This window comes from Ovis aries, chromosome X (assembly GCF_016772045.2).
Source record: "Ovis aries strain OAR_USU_Benz2616 breed Rambouillet chromosome X, ARS-UI_Ramb_v3.0, whole genome shotgun sequence".
NCBI classification, from domain to species: domain Eukaryota; kingdom Metazoa; phylum Chordata; class Mammalia; order Artiodactyla; family Bovidae; genus Ovis; species Ovis aries.
The window spans coordinates 126541624-126557335 of record NC_056080.1 but is presented as its reverse complement, the minus strand read 5'-3'; the positions used below and the strand labels follow the sequence as shown (position 1 = coordinate 126557335).

The following is a 15712-nucleotide window of genomic DNA, read 5'->3' as shown; positions in this document are numbered from 1 at the left end:
AAATTCTGTAAAGCAATTATCCTTCAATAAAAAATAAATTAAAAATATACATGTATGCAGGCCATACTCTATGACCACAGTAAAATGAAGTTAGAAATTAACAACAAAAACCACCAAATATTTTTATATTAAAATACACATTTGTAAATAGCTCTATAGGTAAAGAAGATAAACAGAAATGGAGATGCTGCTGCTGCTGCTAAGTCACTTCAGTCGTGTCTGACTCTGTGCGACCCCATAGACGGCAGCCCACCAGGCTCCCCCGTCCCTGGGATTCTCCAGGCAAGAACACTGGAGTGGGTTGCCATTTCCTTCTCTAATGCATGAAAGTGAAAAGTGAAAGTGAAGTCGCTCAGTTGTGTCCGACTCTTAGTGACCGCATGGACTGCAGCCTACCAGGCTCCTCCGTCATTGGGATTTTCCAGGCAAGAGTACTGGAGTGGGGTGCCATTGCCTTCTCCGGAAATGGAGGTGATGAACTACTAAATGCTAAACAATTTCATATCAAAATTCATTAAATATAGCCAAAAGGCTTACACTTAATTGATCACAAAATTAGAGATGGCTTCCTGGTGGCTCAGAAGTTAAAGCGTTTGCCTGCAATGCGGGAGACCTGGGTTCGATCCCTGGGTCGGGAAGATCCCCTGGAGAAGGAAATGGCAACCCACTCCAGTATTCTTGCCTGAAGAATCCCGTGGACGAAGGAACCTGGAGGGCTACAGTCCACGGGGTCGCAAAGAGTTGGACACGACTGAGCGGCTTCACTTTTACTTTCTAAACTTAAATGAGCTAAGTTGTAAAAATAGTAAGAAATAAAACAAGCACAGGCTATTTGAAGCAACATGGATGGACCTAGATATTGTCATACTAAGTGAAGTCAGAGAAAGATATCATGTGATACTGCTTATATGTGGAATCTAAAAAAAAAAAAAGTACAAATGAACTTATCTACAAAACAGAAATAGAAGTACAGATGTAGAAAGCAAACTCATGAATATGGGGGGGCAGGATTGGAAGATTGGGATTGATATATGCACACTGCTATGTATGGACAGAAGAGCCTGGCAGGCTACAGTCCATGGCATCTCAAAGAGTTGGTCACAACTGAGAGATGTGGTGCATGCATGCATGCACACACACATATAAAAATAGAATAGCAAATGAAGCAACTGACAAACAACTAATCTCAAAAATATACAAGCAACTTCTGCAGCTCAACTCCAGAAAAATAAACGACCCAATCAAAAAATGGGCCAAAGAACTAAATAGACATTTCTCCAAAGAAGACATACGGATGGCTAACAAACACATGAAAAGATGCTCAACATCACTCATTATTAGAGAAATGCAAATCAAAACCACAATGAGGTACCACTTCACACCAGTCAGAATGGCTGCGATCCAAAAATCTGCAAGCAATAAATGCTGGCGAGGGTGTGGAGAAAAGGGAACCCTCCTACACTGTTGGTGGGAATGCAAACTAGTACAGCCACTATGGAGAACAGTGTGGAGATTCCTTAAAAAATTGCAAATAGAACTACCTTATGACCCAGCAATCCCACTTCTGGGCATACACACCGAGGAAACCAGAATTGAAAGAGACACATGTACCCCAATGTTCATCGCAGCACTGTTTATAATAGCCAGGACATGGAAACAACCTAGATGTCCATCAGCAGATGAATGGATAAGAAAGCTGTGGTACATATACACAATGGAGTATTACTCAGCCGTTAAAAAGAATTCATTTGAATCAGTTCTGATGAGATGGATGAAACTGGAGCCGATTATACAGAGTGAAGTAAGCCAGAAAGAAAAACACCAATACAGTATACTAACACATATATATGGAATTTAGGAAGATGGCAATGACGACCCTGTATGCAAGACAGGGAAAGAGACACAGATGTGTATAACGGACTTTTGGACTCAGAGGGAGAGGGAGAGGGTGGGATGATTTGGGAGAATGCCATTCTAACATGTATACTATCATGTGAATTGAATCGCCAGTCTATGTCTGACGCAGGATGCAGCATGCTTGGGGCTGGTGCATGGGGATGACCCAGAAAGATGTTATGGGGAGGGAGGTGGGAGGGGGGTTCATGTTTGGGAATGCATGTAAGAATTAAAGATTTTAAAATTTAAAAAAAAAAAAAAAAAAAAAAGAACCTACTGTATAACAGGGAACTCTACTCATATGGAAAAGTAACCTAAAAAAGAGTGGATATATGTTTATGTATAACTGACTTTGCTGTATACCAGAAACTAACACAACATTGTAAGTCAACTATATGCCAATAAAAATTTTAAAACAGAAGCATAAACAAAATAGATGGAAAACTTGATAAAGGTAAAAATAAAGTAAGATCAAGATAAAGGCAGGAAAAGACTCAAAATCAGTAAAGAAAAAAAGATACCATAAAATACATTTAAAATTCTTGAATTATAAGAAAACTATAAAATTGTCAACATTTTTGAAATTCTACATGAAATATACATTCTTCATGAAACAGAAAACATAATTTAATAAAAATTTCCCTGAGAAAGTAGGACACCTAAGTAGATCAATTGCCGTAGAAGATTTTGGAAGGTTAAAGGTCTCCCTGAAAAAGTATTGGTTTTATGGGTGGATTTTATGAATGAATTTTACCAAGTTCCTGAGCAGGCAGTTCTCATTTTAAAAACTGTTTCAGAACATTTTTTTTTTTTAAAAAAAAAGGAAATTCAATTTAACAATTGATACCAAACCACCAAGGAGATACACAGGAAATAACTATAGTTCAATATTATTTATGAATGTAGGAGTAACAATCTTAAATATTATCAATTCAGAAGTATATTAAATAATGTATTTGTGACTAAATAGTATTTACCCTAAGATTACAAGGATGGTTCAATATTACTTTAATTGACTACATTGACATATTAAAAAGGAATAGGACAATAGATTTTAAAAAAGTAAAAATTTAATACCTATTTATTTTTAAAAGGAAAAAAATTCCTAAACTAAGGTTGGAAGGGAACTATCTCAATTTGATGAAGCAGTCTACTTCATACAGGAAGTACAGGACTCTGCAGGAAATATACTTTGTGGTGAAACATCAGGAGTATTCCCGTTCAAGTCAAGAATGAAGATGGTCACCAACGTCACCAATGCTATTTGTTCTTATACTAAAGATCCCAGCCAGTGCACTAAGTCTGGAAGGAAAAAAAGAGGCATATAGATAGAAAACAAAAAACCCCACATTTTGGTTGTTCACAAGCCATGTGATTATCTACTCAGAGCACCTAAAAGAATCAAATGACGAATTATCAGAACTTAATGTTTGCAAGGTAGCCAAATATAAGTTGCAAATTTAAGTAATTTGCTCTAAGCCAGCAAGAAAATAATTAAACATACAAGAGGGGGAAAAATCAGTTAACAATAGTAACAACAATAAAATTCACATTAGCAATCAAATTTACCCATGAATAAACCTAACAAAAATGTGTAAGATCTCTTTGCATAACTTTGTAAAATATTATTAAATAATATAAATAAATAAATGGAAAGATATATATAATTATTACTTGATGTGGGAATTCAGTATTATATACAGGTGATTCTACCAAAATTTAATCTTTAAATTCAAATTAATCTAATTCAAAATTCCAGTGATTTTTTAAAATGTAACTGATAAGCTGGTTCTGAAATTTATTTGGAAGAATAAATTTGTAAGTGTAGTGAAGATGGTTTTTAAAAGAACAAAGATGGTTTCAAAAAGAACAAAGATGAGTATATTTTCCTTGCCAGTTTTGAAAATATTATAAAGCTGTAGTAATGAAAAAATGTGTTAGTAGTGCAGGAAGAGACAGCAGAACAGAAGAATGTCCAGAAACAGAGCCATGTTTACCTGAAAACTTTGAGATGCCTCTTCTCCTGTCAGTGGCTTTCTAGTATTTCAGAGATTAAGAGGTTGTAGTGTGAACGTGTAGAGAGTTAGTTACTAGTATGTTTCCAAAAGTAATGTGAGTGTTAGTTGCTCAGTCCTGTCCAACTCTTTGCAACCCCATGACTGAAGCCCTCCAGGCTCCTCTGTTCATCAGATTCTCCAGGCAAGAATGCTGGAGTAGATTTCCATTTCCTTTTCCAGGAGATCTTCCTGACCCAGGGATCAAACCTGGGTCTCCCACATTGTGGGCAGAATTTTTTTTTTTTTAACCACCTGAGCCACCAGGAAAGCCCTCCAAGTGTAATAAAACTACTTTATTCTTTCTTATATTCAAACTGGTACTTACATTATTGGGACTTTCCATCTTTTCTCTACATGTTGATTCTCATAGAAAAAATAAGAACATAACTGATATTATACATTAAAGGAAGATTTTATCATTACTTAATGTCTCATTGAGACCCAAAGTAATATGTCTAAAATAAGATCATTTTGATCACTTTAATGGGTATTTGTTTTTATCTTAGGACCTGCAGTTATAGGTCCTCCTGGACCCCCTGGCTTTCCTGGGGAAAGGGGTCAGAAAGGTGATGAAGGTCCACCTGGAATTTCCATTCCTGGATCCCCTGGACTTGATGGACAGCCTGGGGCTCCTGGCCCCCCTGGCCCCCCTGGCCCTCCCGGCCCTCACATCCCTCCTAGTAAGCTATATACTTTTCTCCTATTAAGTTCTGTTGTATTTATTTTATCTTCATTTATAAGTGAATCTGATGGTTTGCATCATTCTTGTATTTCTGATAACTCAGAGAGTCTTCTGCTGCTTCTACTTTTGATTTATGGTGATTATTTGATATTTAAATTTGTTCTTCAAATTGTCATTAATATTATAGAAACAACTGAAAATAAATCTTTTTTTCCCTAGTCTATCAGACTTTCTTTTTGTTGAGGCTTCTGGATATTTTACAATTGGCTTGCTATTATTGCTTTATCTGATCTCAGGTGATAAGATATGTGAAGCAGGCCCTCCTGGCCCTCCAGGATCTCCAGGTGATAGAGGACTCCAAGGAGAACAAGGAATGAAAGGTTTGATCCCCATATGCCTTCATTTTTTCAAGTCATCAGCAAAATTCCCTATATCCTTCACCCTTCCGCAGCCACTCACTCCCATGGTCAGACCCCAAGACCATACATTACCAATAGTGAACACTTCAAAATTTTGATTTCCTGACCACTATATCCTATCCATCTAGCTCACTATCTCTAATAACCTGATTCCAACCTTACTTCAAACTCAGTGAAACCTGCCAACCTTTGTTATCCCTCAGCCTTTTGAAGTCTTTTCTTATCTCTTAACCTAGCTTAAATTCCATGATCAATCATTGTAGTCAATCCCATGCATAAACTTTTGACTTCTTTGCCCTCCCCTCCTGCCATTGGAACCAAAACATAGCCCTGGTAATTCAATAATTGTGGGAAATAGTGAAGGACAGGAAAGCCTGGCATGCTGCAGTCCATGGGGTTGCTAAGAGTTGGGCACGGCTAAGTGACTGAACAACAACAAATTCCAAATTACCACCTCTTCTGAGCCTGCACCTGGTTTTCCCTTTTCAAACTTGTAACACATCGTCTTCTATTCTTATTTTATGATTCTGACTTAGCTCCCTCCTCCACAGACCAGGTGAAGCAATAACAAGAGAACTTTCACAAATTGCCACCACCACCATATTTATTCTGCCTCCTGCTGATCATTGTTACTGCTCCTATCTAAAACACTTCTTTGTACAATAGATTCCATTTCCTCTTGTTTCCCTCGAAGATTCATTTGAGAAATTCTTGACTCTCCCATATCATCAATTTTCCCCTTTCACTGGATCATTACTAGCAGTATACAAATATGCGTTTGTTTACCCATCTAAAAAATATCTTGTCATAATCTCACTTCAGGTGCTAGATACTACTCTATTCCTATTCTTTCACTTGCATCAAAACTCTTCAATAATTTTCTACTCACTGTCTCGAGAAAACTCTCCTCTCCTCTCCTCTCATTTTCTGTTAGTGAAATGAAAGTCTCTTAGTCGTGTCCGACTCTTTGTGACCCCATGGACTATATAGTCCATGGAATTCTCCAGGTAAAAATACTGGAGAGGGTAGCCTTTCCCTTCTCCAGGGGATTTTCTCAGCCCAGGGATTGAACCCAGGTCTCCCACATTGCAGGTGGATTCTTTACCAGCTGAGCCACCAGGGAAGCCCAAGAATACTGGAGTGGGTAGCCTATCCCTCCTCCAGTGGATCTTCCTGACCCAGGAATTGAACCAGGGTCTCCTGCGTTGCAGGCAGATTCTTTAAAAGCTGAGTTTTCAGGAAAGCCCATCGTTTTCTGTTAAACATACTCCAATCAGGACTCACCCCCCCACACACACTCGCATCACTCCATAGATGCTGTTTTTGTCAAAGTCACCAGTAGCCTGTGTGTGTTAAGTCACTTCAGTGTTGCGACTGTATGGGCTATAGCCCACCAGGCTCCTCTGTCCATGGGATTATTCACTGCCAATTCAAATAGTCTCAGTCCTTATTTTACTTGATTTTTGCATTCTTTAAATAGTTTATTCACTTGGTTTTCAATAAATTACATGCTCTGTTTGTATTCCTTCCTCCCTGGCATATATGTGAAAGAGAGCCATTGTGACTGGAGGAGAGGGAGCATAGGCCATGGTGCATGGCAGGCTGGGAGGAGAACCGTAGAATATGATGTAATATAATTTGAGGGAGGGGGCAGTCTGTGACAGATCATACAGGACTTCGTAAGACACTGTGATGATTTTATCTTTCATGTGGAAAGTGTTGAAAGTGAAAATGTTATTCGCTCAGTCGTGTCCAACTCTTTGTGACCCCACGAACTGTAGCCCACCAGGCTCCTCTGTCCATGGGTTTCTCCAGGCAAGAATACTGGCATGGATTGCCATCACACACACACACACACACACACACACACACACACACGATATGTCTCTATCTATATAGATATGTCTCTCCCTATATATACTGTCTCTATATGTGTATCTCTATATGTGTATCTATCATCTCATATGTAATTGCTATCTAAATCAAAATATAGAACTTAACCAGGATTCTAGAAGACTCTCTTGTGCATCCTAATCAGCACTCGCAAAGGTAACCACTGTTTTGTCCTCTATCAGTTTGCCTTGAACTTTGTAGAAATGGAATCATATAGGCCCTTTTATGTCTTAATATTTTATCTGGTTTGTTTTGCTTAATATTGTATCAATTAAATATTCCTAAATATCCATTCCAATGTTCATGAACATTTGATCTGGGGATGTTATGAATAAAGCTGCTATGATCATTCATATATATATAATGTCATACATACATATATGTGTGTGTATATACATATATATATATATATATGTATGTATGTATTATAGGATATAAGCATTCATTCCTGTTGTGTAAACCTTGAGATAGAATTGCTGGGATATAGGATAGGTATAGATTTTGATTCCATAGATATCACCAAACCATTTGACAAAGAGAATTTAGTTTCCATTTCTCTCACAGTTATTGATACTGAGCCTCTTGTATAGTTTGTACATTCTCTTTGTAAAGTACTTACTTTTTTCTGTGTTTAATTGGGTTGTTGGATATATGTATCACAAATATATCCTCCCATTCTGTGACTTGATTTTTTACTCATGTCTTTTCTTGAAGAGAGGTTGTTAATTAACAGAAATCAAATGATAAACGTCCTCTTTTATGATTAGTGCTATTTCTGTTCTATTTTAGAAATATTTGCTTACCCCAAGGACCTGATGATATTCCTCTATGTTTTCTTCTAAAAGCTTTATTGTTTTTCTTTTTTGATTTTTGATGTATATTGATGTCATCTCTGATTTCCCCCTTCTTTTGCATTCTATATGTGATCCATGAGAAAACCCCATTGGTTCTACCTTCAGATATGTCCAGAATCTAACTAATACTCGTCGTGTTCATTGCCGTCACTCTGGGATGAGCTGTCATCTCTCCTAGATCACTTCAGCCATAGCCACTTAACATAGTTAATCTGTTTCCATCCTTGTACTTAGATCACATTCTTGACATAGCAACCAGAGTCCTCCTTTTAAAACTTGTCATATCATGTTGCTTTTCTGTTGAATTTCTTCTCCTAGATTCTTATTTTACTCACAGTAAAAGCCACAGTCTTCACGGTGGCCTATAGGATATTTTATGATATACCACTTGTTATACCCTGTTAATGGTCTGAGCTGGTTTCCCTTCCTCACTCTATTCCAGTAATCTCTTCTCCTTGATATTCCTTCTGTGTGCTAGACATAGCTACTCTTTCTGCCTAGACTGCTCTGCAGTTGTTGCACACATGCCATGTCCTTTAAGTTTTTATTTTTATCATATGTCATCTTCTCAATGATTTCTATCCTGACTATCTTATTCAAAATTGCAATCTGCCACCCATCCCTAAGTATATCCAGTTTCACTTACTCAGCCAATGGTAGAATGTGAACACCATGAACGTATGGATTTTGTCTGTTTTGTTCATCATGTATTATAGACTCCTTGAGTAGTGCTTGGCACATAGTAGGTTCTCAGTAAATATATATCAAGTGAATTGATTCTAAATATAAGCTTCTCTAACTACACTGTTGCATGGGAATATTGTCCTTTAGTGCAAACTTCCTTGTGTTCAGTCACTCAGTCATGTCCAACTTTTTGCAACCCCATGGACTGTAGCCTGCCATCTTCTCTGTCCATGAGATTTTCCAGGCAAGAATACTGGAGTAGGTTGCCATTTTCTCTTCCAGGGGATCTTCCCAACCCAGGGATTGAACTGGCTTGTCCTGCATTGGCTGGGGTATTCTTTACCATAGATCCCCCTGGGAATCCCTGCTAAGTTCTTTAGAACTTGTCTAAAGAAGATATATGTAACCATTGAAGTAAAATTTGTTTTTTTATTATGTTTTTCTCTAGGTGACAAAGGTGACACCTGCTTCAACTGTATTGGAACTGGTGTTTCAGGGCCTCCAGGTCAGCCTGGTTTGCCAGGTCTTCCAGGTCCCCCAGGTAAAGCATTCTGCCTTGGGGCAACCTTTAAAATATTTCTGGCTAGATATTAGTGAGCTTATAGTTTTAGAATGATGCCAGTTTCTCCTTTTATAGCTAGTCATTCATATTCATAAATAATTGAATATGAAATATCAGTATCTGCTATGAAATAAATTATGTTCTTGCTTTCTGTACCTGAAGCTACCCACATTTTCTATTAAAGCATTTCAACAATATTATTCCAGGAAAAATATTTTCCTTATTTTCCATATGGTGAAGAAAATAACTTAAACAGAGTCAGACTTTTTTATTCCAGAAAACTGGGGAAAATGTTCATAATGCTTGACCCCTGAATATCATTTCCAGTGGCAGATTCTAGTCTTTGGGATGTATCATATGTTGTCATTGAGAAATGGGGCTTTTACTAGATTTTGGAAATCAACTGCCAATATTCCTCTTTATTTAACTGTTCCTCTTTTTTTGTAATTTTCATTGGAGTGCTGTTAATTTATAATGTGTTAATTTCTGCAGTGCAAAATAAATCAGACACATATACATATATCACCCTTTTTTAGATTCTTTTCCCATATAAGACATTACAAAGTATTGAGTAGAGTTCCCTGTGCTATGCAGAAGGTCCTTATTAATACATTATCTATTTTATATATAGTGGTGTGTATGTGTCAATCCCAGTCTCCCAATTTATCCCCCACTTACTCCCAGGTAGCCATAAATTTGTTTTCTACATCTGTGACTCTACTTCTATTTTGTAGATAAGTTCATTTGTTCCCTTTTTTTAGATTCCACATGTAAGCAGTATCATATGATATTTGTCTTCCTCTTTCTATATATAACTCCTCCTTATCCATTTCCAAGCAGAACTGTATTTGATATCCATCAGACCCACAACACTTTCACTTAGCTGCTCTTGGAATACCCCAATATTCTCTTGAAATCACACTTTATGTCTGAGTCAGTCAGGGCTGAGAATAGACACCAGATTTCTTACCTTTATGTCTAGTGTATCTCCCTGATGAACCATTTCATTTGGTGTTTGGAGATAGGTTTTCAGCAAGTCTAATAGCTGCCCCTGGAAGTTCATCATCTAGCCTTGTACTTCTGGTCTAGTGATTTTTAAACTTGGGAGTGCATCAGAATTATTTGGAGGGCTTGTTAAAATCTGTATTGCTGGGTCCCACCCCCCAAATTTCTAATTCAATAGACCTGAGATGGAGGGCCCAAGAATTAGCATTTCTAGCCAGTACCCAGGTGGTGCAAACGCATCTGTTTCAGGGACCCATTTTGAAAATACTGCTTTAGTAATATTTCCTCTAGTCTTTGAGCACCAATCCTTTTTCATAAAATAAATTTTAGGGAGTGATAAACCAAATAAAGAACTAGTAGGAATCTAGGAAAATTGTCCAAGTAAGAACAGAGAAAAATATGCAGACTTTGTCCTTATCTCGTTCTGCCTTTGACAATGGGATGCTTATAGAAGCCGAGTACTTCTATGCATAGTACTTGGCAGCTACAAGCTTTGAAACACTTTGGAATTGGAAATACACTGCAGATGGTGATTGCAACCATGAAATTTTAAAAGACGCTTACTCCTTTGAAGGAAAGTTACGACCAACCTATATACTATATTGAAAAGCAGAGATATTACTTTGCCAACAAAGGTCCGTCTAGTCAAGGCTATGGTTTTACCAATGGTCATGTATGGATGTCAGAGTTGGACTGTGAAGAAAGCTGAGCACCGAAGAATTGATGCTTTTGAACTGTGGTGTTGGAGACGACTCTTGAGAGTCCCTTGGACTGCAAGGAGATCCAACCAGTCCATCCTAAAGGAGATCAGTCCTGGGTGTTCATTGGAAGGACTGACACTGAAGCTGAAACTCCAATACTTTGGCCACCTGATAAGAGTTGACTCATTGGAAAAGACCCTGATGCTGGGAGGGATTGAGGGCAGGAGGAGAAGGGGACGACAGAGGATGAGATGGCTGGATGGCATCACGGACTCGATGGACGTGAGTCTGAATGAACTCCGGCAGTTGGTAATGGACAGGGAGGCCCGGTGTGCTGCGATTCTTGGGGTCGCAAAGAGTCGGACACGACTGAGGGACTGAACTGAACTAAACTGAAGGATACAATGTTGTATATACCATGAAAGTTTAGATTTACCTAAAAGAAAGGGTGATCTCTGTATCTTGAGAACATAAAATAGAGAAATCAGCATGTGACTTGTCAAATGAGATTGAATGATGTTCTTACCTTAAGACTTGACTTCCTGACTTGCTGATGTTTATATAAGCTTTATCAAAATTTCAAACCCAAAGCTCATTTGACTCTCTCTCTCTCTCTCTCTCTCTCTCTGTGTGTGTGTGTGTGTGTGTGTGTGTGTGTGTGTGTGTGTGTGTATTAGGATCTCTTGGTTTCCCTGGACAGAAGGGCGAAAAAGGACATGCTGGTGCTACTGGTCCCAAAGGATTAACAGTAAGTTTTGAGTATATTATAGAGCAAAAGAAGTAGAAGAAACCCATTTACACCTTGAGTTTTCACTTGTGGATATATATAAAGGAAATTTAGTTTTTATATTATGATTTATTTGATTCTTTTACTCTTGCTGGCTCATATGTCTCATTTGACTCATAGCTTTGTACACTAAATGTTATTGGGCAGGTTGATTGGATAAACTGGAGAACATATTAGAAAAAAAGAAAGAAACTGATTTTCTCTCTCTTCTTTTTTTCCTCTTTTCTTTCTTTTTTAACCCTTCAGGGCATACCAGGAGCTCCAGGTGCTCCAGGCTTTCCTGGACCTAAAGGTGAACCCGGTGACATCCTCACATTTCCAGGAATGAAGGGTGACAAAGGAGATTTGGGTTCCCCTGGAGTTCCAGGGCTTCCTGGTTTACCTGGCACCCCTGGACAGGATGGATTGCCAGGACTTCCTGGCCCCAAAGGAGAACCTGTAAGTTGGTTTGATATTCTTGATTTTGTGGTGTCAAATTGTTAGTGATGTTTTCTAGGATGGGCCTGGTGCTGAGATGAACATCTGATCAATGCTTAAAAGAATGTGATTATATGTACTAATGGCACATTGTTATTAACTATGTAGAGTTTCTTTATAATTCTTTTCTCTAAGTGGTTTTGTTAATTCTTTCTGCTTAACCCACTATTCTGTTGAATACTGTTTGCTATGACCAAGTAGGCAGAAGGTTAAGATGCCTGTAGAGCAGTGTAAGTTTCCCGTTTTCTTATCCCACATAGCCTTGTCTGTTTCTGTTTAGATCTGACAATAAAAGTCTAATTTGGTTTATATATAGTAAGCTTAGAGATTAGTGTGAGTAGATGGCTGTGTTAAATGTGCCATGGAGCCTAAAGATTGAACATAAATGAGTAGAGTCTTATTTTGTGCACAACACACAGCCTAGGATATTTAGGTAGAAAGTGATACTTTATAAAATGTTAACTAGCCCGTAAACTTCTTGACTTACACTAGAATGTAAGCTTCATGAACGTAGAGACTTTAGTTTATTTATATTCTTTGCTCTATCACCAGTTCCTGGCACATAGTAGGAACTCAGAAAATATTTGTTGAATGAAAGGATGTATGAATAGAGTGCTCACATATACCATCCCATAGTAGCACACACTCAGTTTTTAAGAAGAACTATTATGGCTATCATTTCTCTAACTGTACTAAGTAATACCAACCTACAGATAGCTGTTATATCTATGTATTTCTATATTAAACTTTTCCCTTTCAGGGTGGAATGGCTTTTAAGGGTGAAAGAGGTCCCCCTGGGAACCCAGGTTTGCCAGGTCTCCCAGGAAATAGGGGGCCTATGGGCCCTGTTGGTTTTGGCCCTCCAGGTCCAGTAGGTGAAAAAGGCATACAAGGTGTGGCAGGAAATCCAGGCCAACCAGGAATACCAGGTGAGTTTGCTATGGTGGTTTTGTTTTTAGTTTGGTCCTTAAAAACAGAAATGCATTATCTTTTGACCATTTGGGGTTCCTTTCACGAGAGGTGTTTTCCCCTGGCTGTTTATATTTGGGCTTTCCAGATCTCCTTAGCAAGGAAACATAAATGTGTATGTGCATGTGTGTGCGTGTGTGTGTATGTTTTAAGAAGGCCTTCTCTTTAAAGTTTCTCTGACTGTATTTATTGTTACTGTTGTTGTTTTTAAGTGCATGATACATAATGCAAAGTTTAACAAATAATTATAATAGAAACACACACGTAACTGTCACATGTGCCAAGAAACATACATTGCCAGTATTCTGAAAACCTATGCTCCCCTCTCTGTCTTTTCCTGATAAAAATCATCCATTTCTCAAGAAGTAAACACTGCCTTCACTTTTGCATAATTTTCTTCCATAAATAGTTTTATCACCTAGATATGTATTCCTAAATAAAGTACTTTATGCTTCTTTTTGAACTTTATGTTAATCATAGGTTAAGTATTCTTTATGTTAACTTTGTATATGGATATAGCATTTTTATTGCTGTACAGTATCCCACTGTGTGTGTGTCACCATTGATTTATGCATTCTATTGTTAATGGACAATTGGATTATTTATAGTTCAGGCCTGTTATTATAATGCTTCTATGTGCGTTCTCGTATATATTCTTGTACTCTGTGGTAAGGATCAGCAAACTACAGTTCATAAATCAAATCTGGCCCTCCACATGTTGTCATAAATGAAAGTTTTATTTGAACAGATTCACACCCATTCACTATTGTTATGCTTGCTTTTGCACTACTGCTGTAGAGTTGAGTTGTTGCTACAGAGACCATGTGGCCCACAAAGCCTAAAGTATATGCTGTCTAGTCCTTTGCAGAAAACAATTGCCAGTCACTGGGTTAGGGTATATATTTAAGATTTGCATTTTTGAGGCATAGAATAAATACATCTTCAGTTTTATTAGACAATTCCAAACCATGTCCAAAGCAGTTGTATTAATTCATACTCCCACCAGCAGTATTAGAGATTTGTTGTTGGTCTGTATCTTCAAAAACATTTTGTATTGCCACTTTTACACTTTTGCCAGTCTGTTGAGTGTGATATATAGGGTGGCAGTTTTATTTTATATTTCTCTGATATATAAATGAATAAAAATGAATATGTAATATCCATACACAAAGTTAACATGAAGAATGCTTACCCCATGATTCCATTAACATAAAGTTCAAACATTAACATTTTCATATGTTTGTTGACCATTTGAATTTTCCATTTGTGACATTTCTATTCAAGTGTTTTTACCATTTTTTCTTTTGGATTGTTTTTCTTACTGATTTGGAGGGGAGTGTGTGTGTGTGTATTCTGTGTATTAGTTCTTTCTTAGATACTTATTTTGCAAAATCTTCATTCACTGTGGCTTGCCCTTTTCACTCTCTTTATGGTGCCTTTAATGAACAGAAATCAATTTGAGTGTAGCCAAATTTATCACACTTTTCTCTCATGGTTAGTGCTTTTTATGCCATGATTAAGAAATCCATCTTTATCCTCAACCTTTTTCAAAGTCTTATTTCAATTAATGAGTAGTATGTGTACTTGGACTTTGCATGCATAAAACCTTAAAGTACCCGTAGTTAACCAAAAATAAATATTTTTCTTTTGAGCTGCATTTAGAAAATATTTTTATGGATGCCTGATATATTTATAGATGCTATCTTCATGAAAATTCTTAGAACTGTAATATACTTTTCTCTTTGAAATTTCATTCTTCTGTTTAGTATCTTCCTTGAAAATATATATAAGATTGTTTTTCTCTTGGATTTTTATTAGTTTGCATTTTCAAAAGATTATAAATATTTTTTTGTTTTAATTAACAGAGGTCTTTAGTCGAGTGAACACTTCCTATTCACTATTAATTCCCACATAGGTCCTAAAGGTGATCCAGGTCAGACCATAACCCAACCAGGGAAGCCTGGCCTGCCTGGTCACCCAGGCAGAGATGGTGAAGTAGGTCTTCCAGGTATGTGAGGAATTTATTTGACCATGCCCTCAACATTTGTTGGCTTCTTTCTTTGGCTACTTCCAAAAAAACCTGCTGTTTCTCCATAGGTGAACCTGGACTCCCAGGCCAGCCAGGCTTGCCAGGAATACCTGGTAGTAAAGGCGAACCGGGTATCCCTGGAATTGGGCTTCCTGGACCACCTGGTCCCAAAGGTATGTAGGACTGGGTAGCAACCAAGGTAGGTTAACTGCTTAAAGTGATATTATTCTGTGATATAGTTTACACAATAGATAAAATATATTAGTTTTAACTTTTTCTATGTGTAGTTTGCTCAGTGCTCAGTCATGTCTGACTCTTTACTACCGTTTGGACTGTAACCCACCAGGCTCCTGTGTCCATGAAATTTTTCAGGCAAGAATACTGGAGTGGGTTGCCATTTCCTCCTCCAGGGGATCTTCCCAACCAGGGATTAAATGCATGTCTCCTGCACTGCAGGCAGATTCTCTTATCTGCTGAGCCATTAAGGAAAACCCTTTGTGTAATAAAAAGTTTTAAATGAAAAGTCACAGAATGTGTGCGCTATAGTTTTGTTGTCTTTATCTAAAACTTGCCAGACAAGAAAACATGTAAATCCTAGATGTGCAAAAATGATATATAAACTTTAAAAATCACAATAATGTGTCTTTTGTGTTCACCATTATATTTTAAGTACTCAAAAGAGTTTTTGGCATATAGT

General features: G+C 37.5%; 1 protein-coding gene across 1 annotated transcript in view; it reads left to right on the top strand.

The window, feature by feature from the left end:
• Positions 1-15712, top strand: part of COL4A5 (collagen type IV alpha 5 chain) — a 262054-nt gene that overhangs the window by 175059 nt on the left and 71283 nt on the right. The window contains exons 20-27 of the mRNA XM_004022429.5: positions 4460-4633; positions 4932-5015; positions 8934-9026; positions 11431-11501; positions 11787-11978; positions 12778-12946; positions 14902-14994; positions 15084-15188. Of these exons, the coding sequence (XP_004022478.1) occupies positions 4460-4633; positions 4932-5015; positions 8934-9026; positions 11431-11501; positions 11787-11978; positions 12778-12946; positions 14902-14994; positions 15084-15188 (981 nt within the window). The remainder of the gene's footprint in view (positions 1-4459; positions 4634-4931; positions 5016-8933; positions 9027-11430; positions 11502-11786; positions 11979-12777; positions 12947-14901; positions 14995-15083; positions 15189-15712) is intronic.